Source organism: Canis aureus, chromosome 26 (genome assembly GCF_053574225.1).
Source record: "Canis aureus isolate CA01 chromosome 26, VMU_Caureus_v.1.0, whole genome shotgun sequence".
NCBI classification, from domain to species: domain Eukaryota; kingdom Metazoa; phylum Chordata; class Mammalia; order Carnivora; family Canidae; genus Canis; species Canis aureus.
In genome coordinates this window covers 14,473,861-14,494,787 of record NC_135636.1, presented here as the reverse complement: position 1 = coordinate 14,494,787, position 20,927 = coordinate 14,473,861, and the positions used below count along the sequence as shown (strand labels likewise).

The window sequence follows — 20,927 nt, the reverse complement described above, 5'->3', positions numbered from 1 at the left end:
AGGCAACATAAGGACAGTGGTCCTTGAGAGAAATGAAATAAACAAGGTAAATCTATGAATGACCCAGCTTACTTCCTAGAGAGGTTCTAGGCCATGACACAGAAAGAATTCAGGCAAAGCCAAGCAGTTTCTCAGTTGAAGAGAAAGAGCTGGGCATCTGGAGAAACCCAGACAGCCAGGATTTACAGGGGACAGCTGCACAGAGAAAGGACTCTGAGATCTGCACAGTTTCCTCTTGTCTTCAGCTGAGTAGAGATAAGTGTATGTGTAATAGGAAATCACCCAAAGCCTGGGAAAGAATACCACAAAAGTTTCAAGCCCCAAGTTCACAAAGGGACAGGAAGAACCCCTGTTCCCATCAAAGTAAGAAATCTCATTCTAGCTCCATCTGTTATTGTACTCAGAAGAGTTTTTACCCAATAGCAAAGCAAAATTAGCTCAAGGCTAAATGTTTCTCTAGCTGCATGTAACAAAGTATAAAGCAAAACCTGAAAGGATGAACCTGTCTCTAAATAATTTAACCACATCCTCCAATAAAGCTCAAGAATATTTGTTAAAATTTAAAAATAGCACCAAATAAGGTAAAATTCACAATGCCTCGAATGCAATAAAAAATTACCAAGCATGCAAATAAACAAGGAAATCCAACCAATAATGAGAAGAGAAATAATTCAATCGAAAACTCAGAAATGACAGAGATGATAGTCAATTAGTAAATGAAGATATTACAGCATTTATTATAACTCTATCCGTATGTTCAAGAAGCTACATGAAAGATTAAACATGTTAAGTAAATACACAGAAGACACTTTTTAAAGCTGCAAATCAAGTTTCTGAAGGCATCTACAATGTCAGAGATGAAAAATGAGCTTCATACGATTAACAAATGATTAGATATTGCAGAAAAATAATGAACTTGAAAACAGCAATGGAAATTATTCAAAATGAAACAGAAAAATAAATGGAAAAAGTAAACTATTTATCAATGATCTGTAGGACTATAAGAGGTCAAATACATATGCAACTGGAGTCCTAAAAATATTATCTTTAGAAATAATAGTCAAGGGATCCCTGGGTGGCACAGCGGTTTGGCGCTTGCCTTTGGCCCAGGGCGCGATCCTGGAGACCCGGGATCGAATCCCACATAGGGCTCCTGGTGCATGGAGCCTGCTTCTCCCTCTGCCTGTGTCTCTGCCTCTCTCTCTCTCACTGTGTGCCTATCATAAATAAATAAAAATTTTTAAAAAAAACTATAGAAATAATAGTCAAAATTTTTCCAAATTTGATAAAGTATATTTCCCTACATATCCAACATGCAAAATAAACCCAAACCATTACAAGAAAAGAAAAAACAAAAAAACAACAAAAAAGAAAAAAAAAGAAAAAACAGACCAATATATCTCATAAGTTATGAGATACAAAAATTCTTTATAAAATCTTAGCAAGTTGGATCCACCAATATATCAAAAGGATAATAAATTATGGTCAAGTGGAATTAATCCCAAAAATGTAATTGTTACTGTAACAGCTGACAATCAACCCATCACTGACTAAATAAGAAAAATTGTAAGATCATCTTAATAGATGATAGAAAAGTATTTGAGAAAGTACAACAGCCATTCCTATTAAAGACTCTCAGAACACAAGAAGGAGACTTTCTTAGCATAATAAAGAACACTTATGATAAACCTACAGCAACCATCATACTTAAGGGTAAAAGACCAAATGCTTCCACCCTAAGATCACAAACAAGGCACGATGCCCACTCTCACATTTCTTTTTTTTTTTTTTTTTTCTCTCTCACATTTCTATTCCATATAGCACTGGAGGTCCTAGCCACTGCAACAAAGAAAAGGAAATTAATTAAATGAACCCAGGTTAGAGAGGAAGAAATAAAACAATCTTTATTCTCAGGAGACATTACTGTCTATGTAGAAATCTTATCAAATCTATAAAAATAATAGTATAAAACAAATAAATTTAGCAAATTCTCAGGAAAGAGTATCAATGTAATAAAATCAATCATATTTCTATATTGGCAAGAAACAACTGGAAATTAACCTGCTTGGCTCAGTCAGAGGAGCATGCAACTCTTGATCTTGGGGTCATGAGTTCGAGCTTAAGCTAGGTGCAGAGATTGCTTAAAATCAATCAATCAAGAAATAAACATTATAAAAAATTTTAAATAAAAAATGTTATAAGAAAAAAAACTATCAATTATTAGAGCTGGATGCCAGGTTCATGAGAGCTCTTTACAATGTTCTCTCTACATTTATAAATACTTGAAAAGTCCAAAGTTTTTTAATGAAAATTATATGTTAATGCTGGAGAAAAGATGTAATCTGACTAATCTTAACATCATAATGTGTTTCTCCAGAAGAGAAAAATTAAGTACTTTTATTCTAAAATCATCTCAAAATTAAAATTAGTTTGGACTCTGGACTTTTAAAAGTTTCATAATAAAAGATCCCAATTGTGCACTTAGTAACAGCAAAAAAAATCTCTGTAATCAACTACAAAACCAAAAATTAATTCTGATCTCCTTTCTGCTTTAATCTGTAATATTCAATTGCATCCAAAGCTCTGTCAAGTGTACAAAATGTTCCAAGATTAGAGAATAAAGTGTGTCTTCCTCTCAAAGGCAAGCTACTGCTGGTGTGTAACCAACAGCATCAGCCTTCTGTGGATAAAAACAGCCTTCAAACAGCACATGCACCAAAGACCAAAGACCCAGGGAAAGTCAGGCAGAACAAAGCGGTTACCAGGGAGGAATTCGGCCAGCAGAGAGCTTGCCCTTCTGCCCTTCACACAAGAGTCTGTTTGCAACTGAGACTGGATTCTTGATTCCTACAAAGTAAAATTGGCAGAAAATGAAGTCAGAAAAATACCTTCAAGTTTCCCACTCAGCTTTGTGGCTGTTTCAATAAAACAATTTTTAAATACCTTAGAAAACTCTTATGTATACTAATGAAAACCCTTAATTATTATGAACAATAAGGATCAATAAATAAATGAATCAACAAATAATCAACAAATAAATGAATACCTAGGGGATACAAGAAAGAATATAAAACATACATTCTCATGATTTGTCAGGTGCTGCAGCTTAATAGATACTGAAATTAGGTTTCTTGTTAATAGATTTCAGAATAGAATTTAAAAAATAAACTGAAAAAAAATAATAAAAATAAAAAATAAACTGAAAGTATGGCATCTACTATCAAAAAGTGAATTTCTTCCAAAGAATCAACATGATTACAAATAGCTGCATACCCACCTTCATATTTACCTTCATACAGTGGGGAGAAGAGGCCAAGTATGTACAAGATTGTAACCTAAAATATGGTTCAGACTGTTTCCAGAAGGGAAACTAGAATGTGAAGAAAAGTGAAAAGAGGATGCTTGTCTGGGAGGAATGATAGGACAGTAAGTATTAGTGTGAAAAACACTATCATGATGACAATGATGGCAAATACGACAATGTGATGAAGACAGTGACAGTAACTCAGTATCTACCATAAGCCAAGCCCAGTACCAAACCCTTCAACGTAGCAAGTATATTTCATTGATCTCTCAACTCTGTAAGTATATTTATGAACGTTGATTACTAAGGGAATATTTGCACAAAGCGTTAAGTCACCTACATACGATCACAGTGCTAAGATTTTAAGAGAAGCAGCTAATGTCAGAGACCACATCCTAAACCACTAACCAATGAATGCCTCTCAGGACACCAGTACAAAAAAAAAAAAAAAAAAAAAAATCAGCGGTGGGATATAAAAAGACTATAAAAAATCAAATTAAAGTCACCATATTTACTCAAAACAAAACTATTTAGCTAAACAACAAAAATGTGCCACCAAAAAAAAGGATGAAATGCCAAATAAAGAAAAAGCTCAGCTCTCTGTACTAGCTCTTAAAATATACCTCTGTATATGCTGATTCAATGTAGACTTTAATAATTGTCAAATTAAGTTATAAATTCAAATCTACAAAATCTCCATCAAAACTTCAAAAGGACTTCTATGATGTAGCTGACTCTTAAACTTCTCAGTTTAACTGGGAAAAAATGAAGAGGTATTCACCCTTCAAGATACCACTCTTATTAAAAACTATTCTTAATTAAAAGAGTGTGGTTTGGGGACACCTGGGTGGTTCAGTGGTGGAGTGTCTGCCTTTGACTCAGGGCATGATCCTGGAGCCCCAGGATCAAGAGCCACATCGGGCTCTCTGCATGGAACCTGCTTCTCTACCCTCTTCCTATGTCTCTGCCTCTCTCTCTCTCTCTCTCTCTCTCTGTCTTTCATGAATGAATAAATAAAATATATTTTAAAAGAAGAGAGTGTGGTTTGAATACAAATTAACAAATACATCAATGGAACAGAAAAAAAGCTGAAGTTCAGACACAGACACACAAGCATTTGAATATTTAATACATGATACAATATTTCAAACGAGTAGGAAAAGATAGACTCTATGTGAAAAGTAGAAGGAACACAGAGTAACAGGAGTTAGACTGTTTTATAACTGTAGCCATTATCTGTTGCTTCTCAGCTAAATTCTCCCTTCATTGCCTGATCTGTGAAAATGGATATGGGCCCTTTAAATAGGTTTCCTTTGCCAGCTGGCACACTGATAGCTTTGTCAGTAGAGGGCACCGAAGAGACACTCTAGGAGGAACCTTTTACTAGCCAGGCAAGTGGAGAGCATCAGTTTCTTTTTTTTTTTTTTTTTTTTTTATGATAGTCACACAAAGAGAGAGAGAGAGGCAGAGACATAGGCAGAGGGAGAAGCAGGCTCCATGCACCGGGATTCCGACGTGGGATTCGATCCTGGGTCTCCAGGATCGCGCCCTGGGCCAAAGGCAGGCACCAAACCGCTGTGCCACCCAGGGATCCCGAGAGCATCAGTTTCTTCACTATTTGGCCCACATGGTATTCCCCAGTGCTAAGTGCCTGCAGGGTGCAGCTTTCTCTAGCATTTGGCCACCACATGTTTTCCCTAGCTCCTGAATCAGACTATAGCATCATAGATGACAGTCCCAGAAAGAACAGGACTGTGCCCAGTTCAAGTCACAAACCTTCTTGGCCTCATAGGCACAAATAGCAAAGTTCCCCGTGGGTAAATGGCTGCCTGGTGAGCCAAAAGCCCAATCTTTATCCTGTGGAACAGAGGTTCAATTCCCATAGTTTCCTCACCCCTGTGTAAGCACCTACCAGTCTGAACTCACCTGTGCCCCATAGGATTGTCCCTGGTATCACAGTGACCGTGGCCTGGGTAACACAGCAACTTCTCTACTAGGCAGTAGCTACAACCACACCTTCTTCAATGAGATCTGAATCTCCCTCCAAGTTTATCCATACTTGGGTGTTCTCCCTCTGCCCTAGAATACATTTTGAGTTCCCTTTCTACCTTTGTATAGTTACTGTCCTATCACTGGTTTAATAGTTCTTTATATTAAACTTCCCCTATTAAATCTATCTAGTTTTTCTCCTAGTTGGACCCAGCCTGATACAGTAACCTTGGGCAAATTACTAAATCCCTTCTGTATTTCAATTTCCTTATCTGTGAAATAGGGATAAAAAAAAAAGTAGTGTCCTCATCGGAAGGGGAGGTTGGTGGGGGCTGGGGTAACTGGGTGATGGGCAACAAGGAGGGCACTTGATGGGATGAGCACTGGGTGTTATACTATATGTTGGCAAATTGAATTTAAATATAAAAAAAATGTGATGGGATGCCTGGATGGCTCAGAGGTTGAGTGTTTGGCTCAGGGCGTGATCCCAGTCTGGGATCGATCCCCCATCGGGGTCCCTGAGGGTAGCCTGCTTCTCCCTCTGCCTGTGTCTCTGCCTCTCTCTCTCTCTCTCTCCCCTCTGTGTGTGTGTCTCATGAATAAATAAAATATTTAAAGATAGATAGATAATAAATAAATAAATAAATAAATAAATAAATAAATAAATAGTGAAAAAAAGTGGTGTCCTCAAAAGGTAATTATGAGAACTAATGACAGAACACATATAAACTACTGGAGAATAATGCATGGTATGTAACAATCACCCAATAAATGATAGTCATTATTATTGCTATTATTCAACATCATATAGGGACAATTTTTCCATTATTTCAGAAAAAAACAATGTATTAAAGAAGTAAATGAAAAATAAATTATAAGTGTACTAGAAGAAAATACAGGTGAGTATACTTATAATTATGAGGGAAACCTTAAGAAATGCAAAATACAAAAGCCATAAAAGAACAACTAATAAGTTTGACAAATAAAAATTTTAAATTCTAATACAATAAGGCACATTATAAATAAAGTTAAAAGGCAAGCAACGGGAATTCTATCAAACGTTTAAAGAAGAAACTGTACTATTCTACTAAAGCTGTTCGGAAAGATAGAAAGAGATGGAATACTTCCAAACTCCTTCTATGAGGCCAGCATCACCTTAATTCCAAAACCAGACAAAAACCCCACCAAAAAGGAGAATTATAGACCAATATCACTGATGAACATGGATACAAAACTTCTCAACAAGATACTAGCCAATAGGATCCAACAATACATTAAGAAGATGATTCACCATGACCAAGTGGGATTTATCCCCGGGATGCAAGGCTGGTTCAACACTCATAAAACAATCAACGTGATAGATCATATCAACAAGAGCCATATGATCCTCTCAATAGATGCAGAGAAAGCATTTGACAAAATACAGCATCCATTCCTGATCAAAACTCTTCAGAGTGTAGGGACAGAGCGAACATTCCTCAACATCTTAAAAGCCATCTTCGAAAAGCCCACAGCAAATATCATCCTCAATGGGGAAACACTGGAAGCCTTTCCCCTAAGATCAGGAATAAGACAGGGATGTCCACTCTCACCACTGCTATTCAACATAGTACTGGAAGTCCTAGCCTCAGCAATCACACAACAAAAAGAAATAAAAGGCATTCGAATGGGCAAAGAAGAAGTCAAACTCTCCCTCTTCACCGATGACATGATACTCTACGTAGAAAACCCAAAAGCCTCCACCCCAAGATTGCTAGAACTCATACAGCAATTTGGTAGCGTGGCAGGATACAAAATCAATGCCCAGAAGTCAGTGGCATTTCTATACACTAACAATGAGACTGAAGAAAGAGAAATTAAGGAGTCAATCCCTTTTACAATTGCACCCAAAAGCATAAGACACCTAGAAATAAACCTAACCAAAGAGGTAAAGGATCTATACCCTAAAACCTACAGAACACTTCTGAAAGAAATTGAGGAAGACAAAGACACAAAGAGATGGAAAAATAGTCCATGCTCACGGATTGGAAGAATTAATATTGTGAAAATGTCAGTTACCCAGGGCAATTTACACATTCAATGCAATCCCTATCAAAATACCATGGACTTTCTTCAGAGAGTTGGAACAAATTATTTTAAGATTTGTGTGAAATCAGAAAAGACCCCGAATAGCCAGGGGAATATTAAAAAAAGAAAACCAGAGCTGGGGGCATCACAATGCCAGATTTCAGGTTGTACTACAAAGCTGTGATCATCAAGACAGTGTGGTACTGGCACAAAAACAGACACATAGATCAATGGAACAGAATAGAGAACCCAGAAGTGGACCCTCAACTTAAGGTCAACTAATATTTGACAAAGCAGGAAAGATTATCCACTGGAAAAAAGACAGTCTCTTCAATAAATGGTGCTGGGAAAATTGGACATCCACGTGCAGAAGAATGAAACTAGACCACTCTTTTGCACCATACACAAAGATAAACTCAAAATGGATGAAAGATCTAAATGTGAGACAGGATTCCATCAAAATCCTAGAGGAGAACACAGGCAACACCCTTTTTGAACTTGGTCACAGTAACTTCCTGCAAAATACATCCATGAAGGCAAGAGAAACAAAAGCAAAAATGAACTATTGGTACTTCATCAAGATAAGAAGCTTTTGCACAGCAAAGGATACAGTCAACAAAACTAAAAGATAACCTACAGAATGGGAGAAGATATTTGCAAATGACATATCAGATAAAGGGCTAGTATCCAAGATCTATAAAGAACTTATTAATCTCAACACCAAAGAAACAAACAATTTCTGTGATTATCACAGAAATCATGAAATGGGGAAAAGACATGAACAGAAATTTCACAGAGGAAGACACAGACATGGCCAACACGCACATGAGAAAATGCTCTGCATCACTTGCCATCAGGGAAATACAAATCAAAACCACAATGAGATACCACCTCACACCAGTGAGAATGGCGAAAATTAACAAGGCAGGAAACAACAAATGTTGGAGAAGATGTGGAGAAAGGGGAACACTCTGGCACTGTTGGTGGGAATGTGAACTGGTGCAGCCACTCTGGAAAACTGTGTGAAGGTTCCTCAAAGAGTTAAAGATAGATCTGCCCTATGACCCAGCAATTGCACTGCTGGGGATTTACCTCAAAGATACAGATGCAGCAAAACGCCAGGACACCTGCACCCCAATGTTTATAGCAACAATGTCCACAATAGCAAACTGTGGAAAGAGCCTCGGTGTCCATTCAAAGATGAAGATGTGGTATATGTATACAATGGAATATTACTCAGCCATTAGAAACGATAAATACCCACCATTTGCTTCGATGTGGATGGAACTGGAGGGTATTATGCTGAGTGAAATGAGTCAATCAGAGAAGGACAAACATTATATGGTCTTGTTCATTTGGGGAATATAAAAAATAGTGAAAGGGAATAAAGGGGAAAGGAGAGAAAATGAGTTGGAAATATCAGAAAGGGAGACAGAACATGAGAGACTCCTAACTCTGGGAAACAAACTAGGGGTGGTGGAAGGGGAGGTGGGCGGGGTTTGGGGGTGACTGGATGACGGGCACTGAGGGGGGCACTTGATGGGATGAGCACTGGGTGTTATTGTATATGTTGGCAAATTGAACATCAATACAAAATAAATATATTTTTTTAAAAAAAGCAAGCAACAAGAGATACAGAACAGTCAGTTCACAGAGAAATGCTAATTAGGCCTTTAAACATATGAAATTACATTAGATACCAAGAAAATTTCATAATAAAAGAAATTAAAATTAAAACTAATTGATATACTTTCTTTTTTTTTTAGATTTTATTTATTTATGAGAGAGATACACACAACACAAGCAGAAGACGCAGAGGGAGAAGGAGAGAGATAATAGAATGTCAAGTAGACTCCACACTGAGTATGGAGCTGGATATGGAACTTGATCCCAGGACCCTCAGATTATTATCTGAGCTGAAACTAAGAGTTAGATGCTTAATCGACAGAGCCGCTCAGGCACCCCTGATATACTCTTTCTCCCCTATCACAGAAACCAGAAAGGATAAAGGAGACTGGAACAAGTGAATAACCAAACTGACACATACAGAACATGCACTCAAAAAACTACAAAATAAATAATCTTTTAAAGTTCACTGGAACACTTAACAAAATACACCATAAACTGGGCCATAAAGCAAATCTCAAAAAGCCTCAAGGGACTGGAATCATATAGAGAATGTTCTCTGATCACATGAAATTAAACCAGAAATCAAAAAGAAAACTAAACTAGAAAGTTTTTAGGCAAATAAATTTGACAACTCAAATGAAAAAGACAAATTTCTTTAAAAACATAAATGAGGGCAGCCCCGGTGGCTCAGCGGTTTAGCACCACCTTCAGTAGGGGCATGATCTTTGAGACCCAGGACCGAATCCCACATCGGGCTCCCTGCATGGAGCCTGCTTCTCCCTCTGCCTGTGTCTCTGCCTCTCTCTCTCTCTCTCTCTCTCTCTCTCTCTCTCTCTCTCTCTCGCTGTGTGTGTCTCTCATGAATAAATAAATAAAATCTTAAAAAACATAAATGAGAAGAAAATATTTTATGAAAAACTAAGTATCTGGAATAAACCTAATAAAAAGTATGCATAACATTTATACTGAGAACCATAAAACACTGCTGAGAAAAAAATGAGTAATGTTTATATAAATATAAAAATACTATGTTTGTGGGCCAAAATATTCAGTATTGTTAAGACATCAGGGATCCCTGGGTGGCGCAGCGGTTTGGCGCCTGCCTTTGGCCCAGGGCGCGATCCTGGAGACCCGGGATCGAATCCCACGTCGGGCTCCCGGTGCATGGAGCCTGCTTCTCTCTCTGCCTCTGTGTGTGTGTGTGTGTGTGACTATCATAAATAAATAAATAAATTTAAAAAAAAAAAAAAAAGACATCAATTATCCAAAAATGATTCTATACATTCACTGTAATACCAATCAAAATCCCAGCAGGGTTTTATTATGGACATTGACAAGCTGACTCAAAAATTTTATGAAAATGGCCAAACACCTAGTATAGTCAATATAATGTTAAAGAAAAAAAAAGAAGTTAGAAGTCTTATACTACCAGGTATCAAGAATATACAAATATATTACCAGATATAAAGAATATAAAGCTACAGTAATCAAGACAACATGGCACTGGCAATAAATAGGAAAATGGAATAGAATAGAGGGTACAGAACCAAGGCATTGCATGTATGGTCAGTCACCTGATCTGCCAACACAGTTATGAGAGGAAAGCATTGTCCTTTCTTTTGATAATGGCAATAAACCATTTGGATATCCATAAGAATAAAAAGATTAACGTGAGCTCCTATCTACATATGCTAAAATTAATCTAAGCTTGATAAGAGAGCTAAATGTGAAGGGTAAAAAACAGTAGAACTACTGGGGACGCCTGGTGGGCTCAGTCAGGGGAGCATGCAGCTCTTGATCTCCCGGTCATGAACTCGAGCCCCACATTGGGCATAAAGCATATTAAAAAAAAATAGAACTATTAAAAGAAAACAATGGAGACAATCTGCATAACTTTAGATAGGCAAAGATTTCTTTAAAAAATATTTTTAAAAATATTTTAAAACCATAAAATAAAAGGTTGGTAATTTAAACTGCATTAGAATTAAAAACTTCAGTTCATCAGAAGACAGCATGAAAAGAGTGAAAAGGTGATCCACAGATTAGGAGGAGATATACATAATACAGGTATCTGACCTAAAATACATAAAGTACTTGAACAAATCAATAAAAGATAATCTAATATAAAATATGCAAAAGACTTAAACATACACTGCACAACAATATCTAAATGGCCAGTAAGTAGATCAAAAGGTTCTCAGTATCATTAGTAAATAGGGAAACTCAAAACAATAATCCCACTACACATATATCAAAATGGATGAATTTCAAAAAGAATAGCAATACCAAATGTTGGCCCTGATATAGAGTAATTAAAATGCTCATACATGCTTGTGGGAGTATAGATTATAACAACTACTTTTGAAAACTGTCCAGCAGTATTCTACTAAAGCAAAGCACATTATGTACCTAAACTTATCATTTCAAATCTTAAGTTTATACCCAAGAGAATTAAATGCATATGTATATCAAAAGACATGCACAAGAAGATTCACTGGAGCTTTATTTATTATAGTCAAAAACTAGAAATATCCACTAAATATCCACTAAACATCTACTCAAATATCCACTAAAAGGAGAATAGATAATTTATGATATATTCTTGCAATAAAATTCTACTAAGTAATAAAAAGAAAAATTATTGTGACACAAAACATGGGGCGATCTCACAGGCATACTTTTAAGAAAAAAAAACCACAGAGGTGTATGATTCCACTCATAATTTCAGAAATAAGCAAATTAATCTATGGTGCCTAAAATCAAAATCAGAGGAAAAGAGAAGGCAGGAGCAGAGTATAAGAGGTATGGACTAGGAAGAGGCATATAGAACTCTTCTAAGATTATGGAAATGTTTGGTTTTTTTTTTTTTTAAGATTTTATTTATTTATTTGAGAGAGAGAGAAAGAGCACAAGCAGGGGAGGGAGAGGAACAAGCAGACTTCATGCTAAGTGGGGAGCAAAGAGCCCAGTGCAGGGCTGGATGCCAGAACCCTGAGATCGTGACCTGAGCTAAATCAAGAGTCTGACGCTCAATCAACAGAACCACCCAAGCACCCCAGAAATGTTCTGTATTTTGACATGGAAACATTTTATATCTCTATTTGGGTAATGGTTTACATAGCTGTATACATTTAAAAAATCATGCAGCTTTATTTTATTTTATTTATTTATTTTTTTTTTTTTTTATTTATGATAGTTAGAGAGAGAGAGAGAGGGAGGCAGAGACACAGGCAGAGGGAGAAGCAGGCTCCATGCACCGGGAGCCCGATGTGGGATTCGATCCCGGGTCTCCGGGATCACGCCCTGGGCCAAAGGCAGGCGCCAAACCGCTGCGCCACCCAGGGATCCCATCATGCAGCTTTATAATTAAAATCTGTGCATTGCATGTATATATTGCTTAAATAAAAGAACTGTAAAACATTAGATATATCTAATATGTACTGATGTGGGGAAAAAATCTCTAAAACATCCTATTTAAAGAAAAAATAAAATTTCATAATAATATATACATATATATTTTTTAAAACAGATTTGTGTAATTGTGTTTCTATTACATAAAAATATAGATAAATACATTATATTTTACTGTTTAAACCCCTCCAAGGGGAAAAGGATGAGAAGGAAAGATTTGGAAGATCAATGGTAAATTTTATTTATATCAACTGAATTTTCTAACAAAAAAATATATTACCCATGTATTTCAAATAATCACAAATTTAAGAGGGACACCTGGGTGGTTCAGCAGTTGAGTGTCTGTCTTTGGTTCAGGGCATGATCCTGGGGTTCTGGGATTGAGGCCCGCATGGGGCTACCTGCAGAGAGCCTGCTTCTCCCTCTACCTGAATCTCTGCTTCTCTCTGTGTATCTCTCATAAATAAATAGATAAAATCTGCAGAAAAAATAAAAAAGGATTTTGCTAACTCACATGTTAAATAATCTATAATCTCAAGGAGGTGGAAGAGAATGCTCAAACTGTAACAAAGACTTAAGTATAAGCTTTTTTACTGTTTTCTTTAAAACTTTCCTAGCTAAGATTTCATGTTTTAAATTTAGACAAAGAAAACAATGTTGTCTTCAAGACTATTCCAGGCAAAAATGGTAGAAAACACAAGATTGACTAAATTTTTAAGAGACATCATATGATAATGTTCATAGTTCTTTGAAGAATAGAGATAATGTGTTATAAGGTCCACATACCACTCAGTGCTCCAACAGCTCCAAAATTTAAGGATTTTCCATCCATTATGCTGGCATCACACTCAATTTCACCCAAGAGATTAAGATTAGATCCCATTCCTGCATTTGTAAAAGGAGAATCCTAAGAGATACAAAAAAAAAAAAAAAAATTTTAAATACCATTAGTCTTAAAGAATATTTAATTTTAATCCTTTATAAACTGTTTCAAGGGCTAGAAAGGGAAAGAATACTTCCCAACTCATTGTATAATACCAGTACAACCTTGTTTCCAAAACAAGACAAAGACATCATGAGGTAAGAAAACTCAGGCCAATATATCTTGAGAATTAAGACAAAAAATCCTCGAAGGAATACTAGCAAACCAAATGCAGCAAAATATAAAATCTTATACATCATGAAAAAGAGGGATCCCAAGGAAGCAAGTTTGGTTTAATATGTGAAATTTAATGTGATACACCATGTTAATAAGGAAAATAAAGGGAAAAAACAGGATAAAAAAAAAAAAAAACCATCTGACAAAAATCCAACACCCTTTCATGAGCAAAGCACTCAACAAATAGAAATAGAAGGGAACTTCCTTTACATGATAAAGGATATCTACAAAAAGTCCAGAGCAAACATGATAATTAATGGTGAAAACTGAATGCTTTCCCTTAAGGCTAGGGATAATACAGCAATGTTCACTCTTGTCACTTGTATTCAACATTATACTGGATATTCTAGACAAAACAATTAGGCAGAAAAAGGAAATAATGAGCATCTAGATTGGAAAAGAAAAAGGAAAATTATCTCTTAGTAGAAAGTAACATCTTGTATACAAAAAGTCCAAGGGCTCCACTAACAAACTATTAGGACTGATAAACAAGTTCAAAAGGGTTTCAAGCTACAAGATAACAAACAAAAATCAACTATTATTTCTACACATTAGCAATGAACAATCTAAAGATGAAATTCAGAAAACAATTCCACTTACAATAACATCAAAAAGAATAAAAGACTTAGGAATAAATTCAACAAAAAAGTAGAAGAGTTATACTCTGAAAATTACAAAACATATTAAAGAAGATGTAAGGACAGCCATGTACATAGATCAAAAGGCTTAATATCTTTAAGACAGCAATACTCTCCAAGACTGATCTGCTTCAACACAATCCCTTATCAAATCCAAGCTACATTTTTTGCAGAAATTGACAAGCTAATCCTAAAATTCACATGAAAATGCAAGGGACTCAGAATCACCAAAACAATCTTCAAAAGAAAAATGAAATTGGAGGGCTCACACTTCTAGGTTTTATAACTTACTACACAGCTATAGTAATCAAGACAATGTGATATAAACATATAGCTAAGGACAGATATATAGATCAATGCAATAGAATGCAGTGTCTAGATAGAAGCATTGCATTTATAGTCAATTCAACAATACCAGAATAATTTAACAAAGAAAGAATAAATAGACTTGCATAAGTGGAGCTGGAACAACTGGATGTTCAAGAGAACAAAGATCAATCTTATTTCACACCATATACAAAAATTAACTCCAAGTGGATCAAAGACCTAAATGTAAGAGTTGAAACTATAAAACCATTCAAAGAAAACATTGGGGCAAAGCTTATGACCTCAGATTAGACAGTGGTTTCCTAGACATGACACTAAAAGCACAAGCAACCAAAGAAAAAAAAACAGATAAAAAAAAAAAAAAAACAGATAAATTGGACATGATCAAAATTAAAAACTTTTGGGTTTCAAAATACATAATAAAAAAAGATAGAAAAACTCATACAATGGGGGTGGGGGACTGTAAATCATTTATCTCATAAGAGATTTGTATACAGGATATATAAAAACTTCCCGCAACTCTGAAATAAAAACACAATTTTAAAAAAAAATAAAATAAAATAAAAAAAAAAATTAAAAACACAATTTTAAAATGGATAAAGGATATGAATGAATGTTTCTCCAAAGAAGATATATAAATGGCCAATAAGCACATGAAAAGATGATCAACATCATTACTCATCAAGAAAAGGCAAATCAAAACCACTATAAACTACTACTTCATACCCACAATTCACTTACAATAACATTAAAAAGAATCATAAACACAGATGTGTTGGTAAGGATATAAAGAAATTAGAACCCTTTTACACTGCTGGTAGGAATGTAAAATGGTACACCCACTTTGGAAAGCATCTGGAAGCCCCTCAAAAACTTAAACATAAAGTTACCATTTGACCCAACAGTTTCATTTCTAGTTATATACCCAAGAGAAATGAATTGTCTACACAAAACTTGTATCATATATTCACAACAGCTTATTTAATACTCATACACCAGCATTTCTGGAAACAACTCAAATGCCCACCAACTGATGAATAAATAAGTAAAACATGGTATAACTATACAATGGAGTATTAATTGGTAGTAAAAAGTAATGAAGTACTGATACATGGCAAAATATGGATGAACCTTAAAAACATTATGCTAAGTCAAAGAAGCCAGTCACAAAAGATCACATGCTAGATGATCCAATTTATATATCCAGAATAGGTGAACCCATAAAGTAGCATAAAGTAGATTAGTGATTGCTAGAGGTTGCAGAAGGGGGAATGGGGAGTGACAGCTAATATGTACTGTGTTTCTTTTTAGGGTGACTTAGATGAGCTAAAATTAGATGGTGTGATGGCTGCAGAACTTTATGAATATACTAAAAACCAAGTGAATTGTATACTACAAAAGGGTGAATTTTATGGTATATGAATTATATCTTTAAAAAAACATTGTGAAGGAACATCTGGGTGGCCCAGTTGGTTGATTTCAGCTCAGGTCATAATCTCAGGGTGATGACATGGAACCCCTCAACAGGCTCTGCACTGAGCATGGAGCCTGTTGGAGATTCTCTCCCTTTCACTTTCCTCTCTCCTCTCCCCCTTCTCCCCTTCTCTCTCCCTCCCTCTCTCTCTCTCTGAGCTTTCTCTCTCTCAATAAATAAATCTTTAAAAAAAATAAAAAGATATTATGAAGGAAAAAAAGCTTATGTCAGCAGACTACACAGAACATAAAGGCCTAGAATCAGAAGCCAGACATGTATTTGAAACCTAAAAGAAAAACACTGCCTTATTTTTCTAATACTGTGGATAAAGTTTTTAAACAGGGGATCCCTGGGTGGCTCAGCGGTTTAGCGCCTGCCTTTGGCCAAGGGCATGATCCTGAGGTCCCAGGATCGAGTCCCACATCGGGCTCCCTGCGTGGGGCCTGCTTCTCCCTCTGCCTGTGTCTCTGCCTCTCTCTCTCTCTCTATGTCAATCATAAATAAATCTTAAAAAAAAAAAAAAAAACCTACCACTAGTCTTGTTATGTCAAGATAGTATCATTTATGATCTCCAACCACAAATATGGGGAAAAAACTAACAATATAAAATCTTACAATAAAAATAAACATCATGGGGACAAAAGACTTCATTAAAAAAAAAAAAAAGAAGAAGAAGAAGAGCCAGGGGTGGAAAGACTGATGCTCCTTAGAGTCACTACATAGATGAAAGGCCTATTCCAAAAAAATGAAGGCCATAAAAATGAACAACTCTACCACACATTCTAGAAAACTGAGTCAATCCAGAAAACTAACTGTTCTAAGGTAAGGCCAATATTATCTAAGAAACTAGGGCAAATCTGCATCAACCTATGGATCATCAAATGCCTCATACCATCTACAAATGTCCCCAGTTTCCTGTATATTCTACAAGATCCAAGAAAACTGATCATAACATTAAACCTTTTTAATATGTACCTACAATTACAGCAAAGGGGTCAGGGATTAGAGAATAGGCTTTTGTCCTAATGCAGTTAAATAACCTAACAGTCCGCAGGATTTTTTTTTTTAAGATTTTATTTATTTATTCATGAGAGACACACACACAGAGAGGCAGAGACACAGGCAGAGGGAGAAGCAGGCTCCATGCAGGGATCCTGATGTGGGACTCGATCCCGGGACTCCAGGATCATGCCCTGGGCCAAAGGCAGACGCTCAACCACTAAGCCACCCAGGCGTCCCAGTCCGCAGAATTTTTAAAGTAAGATCACAGGAGAGAAAATAACAAAATGGTTATATAATTAAATAGAAATGAATAGATAAGGCTTTGAGCACCCAAAAGGAAATGGCCTACTGTGAGACAGAGAAGTTCAAAACAGGCTTCCTGAAGGATGTTAAAAGCAAAACCTAGCCAAGAAGCTATAAAATTCCAATTGGTGGAAATGACATGAGCAACATATAGGCAATAGAAAAGTGTCAGAGTCACAGAAGACACATTCAACAAAAAAGTATTTACTGGAGCCAAATACAAAGATTGAGATATGCTGTTCATCAGAATCTGAACCTGACTTTAAAAACACTAAGAAGCTAGTCAAACTTTCTGTATAAGAGAAAGTCAAGATGGGTATATCAGTAAAGGAAACAAACTGACATTCACATGTTGAATGATAATGAAGAGGAGCCGACTGAAATCAGTGAGATCAAACTGAGGGCTATTTTACAACATACGCTTAAAATACTAACTACCTGGCATGGAAATTATAGTAGTAGGAATAGAAAAAGAGAGAGAGAAAAGAGGGAAAAGGATCAGAACTGTAAAACTAGAGAGATAAATAAAACCATGAGTAAGAAAGGGCATTTTATAAGATGGAGAAGAGTATGCATAATTAGACCTAAGGATTTTGATTAAGGTCTTCCAACCTAATATTTGTAGTTAAATCAGTTAATAATTAAATCTTGGGAAAGAGATGACAACCAAAGAAAGATTATGGTTTAACAGACAAAGACTGAATTCTTGCCCTGGATCATTTCATACTTTGAGAACAGAGCAAAAGAGATTATTAGCAAGTAAATTACCACATTACAAAGGTTTGGGGTTTTGTTTTTGTTTGTTTTTTTTTAACTGCATATAACCTCCCTTGCCTAGGCATGTGTATCTTCAAAGTATAGAAAAGGAACTAAAATGTGAGAAAAATATAAAGCATCTACCTATATGTAGTAATTATCACATAAGATCATACCAGTGTATATACTATCTCAACAATCTTTGAAATGTAATATATCGGTTAATCAGCTCTGCAAAATTTTTAACATAATCCAATTGGAAATCACAAACAAAGTTATTCTGAAAATGACTACTGCATGATGGTTTAAATTTGACATTTTAAAAATACATAAGAAAAAGTATATAAGCTGAGTGAAGTAAGTCAATCGGAGAAGGACAAACATTGTATGTTTTCATTCATGTGGGGAATATAAATAATAGTGAAAGGGAATATAAGGGAAGAGAGAAGAAATGTGTGGGAAATATCAGAAAGGGAGACAGAACGTAAAGACTGCTAACTCTGGGAAACAAACTAGGGGTGGTAGAAGGGGAGGAGAGCGGGTGGTGGGAGTGAATGGGTGATGGGCACTGGGGGTTATTCTGTATGTTGGTAAATTGAACACCAATAAAAAATAAATTAAAAAAAAGAAAAAGTATATAAGAAAATTAAAGGATATCTTAGAAGCAATTTTTTCAAAAATATTTCTCCTACTTCAAAATATATTAATAATTTCAGAGGCACCTGCCTGGCTCAATCAGTAAGGCATGTGACTCTTGATTTGGGGGGGTATAAGTCTGAGCCCCACATACAGTACAGAGATTACTTAAAAATTAAAAAAAAAATTTTAAGTAGATATATATTGATAACTTCAAAAGTATGTCTACTGCACTTCTGCTTCTGACAATTAAGGCATAATAGGGATTATATTTATCTTCTAACTAGAAAATCAGGCAAAATATATAACAAGTGGACTTCAATCAATAGCCAGCACAGGACTATGATCCTGAAAGAAGGGACACAAATCAGATGTCTCAACTTAATTCCCAGAGATACTTTCCAGGCCATAGCACAGTGAAGAGAAACCCAAAAGAGAGCCAATGCTCTTCCAGAGTTGAGGAGACAACGTTATGAGTTTAAGGAAGCCAGGAAGGCTAGAATATGCAGTACAGGGTACAAAGAGGAAAGAGTTACATACAGAGAAGTCCAGAGATTCAGAGTCTTTAAGTATTAGTCTGCATATATTTATTAGGGAACTACCAAGGCCAAAGGAAAAAGCCCTGGAAAACAGTAAGCTGACCAATTTCTGGAGTTTACACAAAAGTGAAAATAAGTTGTCTTTCCATCAGCCAGAGTGAGGGTATCAGGGTAAGCTCAGAAGATAATGCCACAAAAATCAAACCAAATTAGCCTTAGAAAGCTTACTCTAGACCTGCACTAACAAAGTTTTAGAGCAAGCCTCAAAAATATCAAAATGATTTACACGAACAAGTATCCCAAAGCACAGTTGTAAAATACCCAATTCCCAAAGATATAAAATTCACAATGTTTAGTATAAAACCAAAGATGACCAGACATGTAAATAAGCAGAAAACTATGGCTTATTACCAGAAGAAATTACAAACAATAAAAAAAATGTAGAAATGACAAACGATAGAATTAGCAAACAATTCCAGTGCTAGCTAACAATGTTAATATCACTCTTCTAAACATACTCTATAATGTTCACATGGGTATAGGAAAACACGAGGGTAAAAAGGAAAGAAAAGGAGCTATAAAAAAAATAAATTCAACTTCTAAGATATAATAATCTAAGGTGAAAAACGCTTTGGAACAGAAAAAGTATTTACATTAGGTAAAAATGAAGGAAATTTGAAGGAAGTATGGACTTTAGTTAATTATAATCTATCAAATCAGGTTAATTAATTGAGAAAAATATACTAATATAAATGTTAATAATAGGGGAAATCAGGTGTTGAGTATATTGGAATTTTCTATACTATCTTCTGAACTTTTCTTTAAATCCAAAACAATTTTAAAATTAAAAGTTTCTTTTAAAAAAATCAATCAGGGGCACCTGGGTGGCTCAGTGGTTGAGCATCTGCCTTTGGCTCAGGTCATGATTCCAGGGTCCTGGGGATCATCAGGATCCCCACGGGGAGCCTGCTTCTCCCTCTGCCTGTGTGTCTACCACTCTCTCTGTGTCTCTCATAAATAAAGAAATAAAATCTTTTAAAAATAAAGTAAAATAATAAAAAAATAAACCCACAACTTGGGAGAAAAATTCTACAAAACATACAAAAAGGTAAAGGACTTATATCCGGGATATATAAAAAATCTGCACACCTCAATAAGACAAAAATCCAAAGTTTTTAAAGGCAAACAATTTTTTTTAAAGAATTTATTTATTTATTTATTCGTGAGAGACACACACACACACACAGAGAGAGAGAGAGAGAGAGAATGGCAGAGACACAGGCAGAGGCAGAAGCAGGATCCATGCAGGAAGCGCAATGCAGGACTCGATCCCAGGAGTTGGGGATCACACCCTGAGGTATCCAGGATCCAGGATCACCATCCAGGCATCCCTAAAAGGCAAACCATTTTATGTACTGATTGCAAATAACATATGAAAAGATGCATAACATCATTAGCCATTAAGGAAATGCAAGTTAAAACCACTACATGACCTCTAGCGTGGCTAAAATTAAAATTATAATAAAATAATAAAATGGCTAAAATTAAAAAAACAGGCAATATTAAGTATTGGCAAGAATGTAAAATCATAAAGAGATTGTGATGCTAAAAAAAAAAAAAAAAAAAAAAACATGTGGAACAACTGCAGCCCTCATCCATTGCTAGTGAGAATGAAAATAGCAAATAGCTTGGC

General features: G+C 35.7%; 1 protein-coding gene across 8 annotated transcripts in view; it reads right to left on the bottom strand.

Moving 5' to 3' along the window:
• The window catches only part of TASP1 (taspase 1), a 317,844-nt gene that overhangs the window by 262,178 nt on the left and 34,739 nt on the right, over positions 1-20,927 (bottom strand). For all 8 annotated transcript variants that reach the window (XR_013364862.1, XR_013364861.1, XR_013364864.1 and 5 more), the window contains 2 exons: positions 13,187-13,307; positions 2,763-2,847 (listed from right to left, as the gene is read on the bottom strand). Coding sequence is in view for 5 of the 8 variants with exons in the window: in XM_077872192.1 (XP_077728318.1) it covers positions 2,763-2,847; positions 13,187-13,307 (206 nt within the window). In the remaining 3 variants the exon portion in view is untranslated. The remainder of the gene's footprint in view (positions 1-2,762; positions 2,848-13,186; positions 13,308-20,927) is intronic.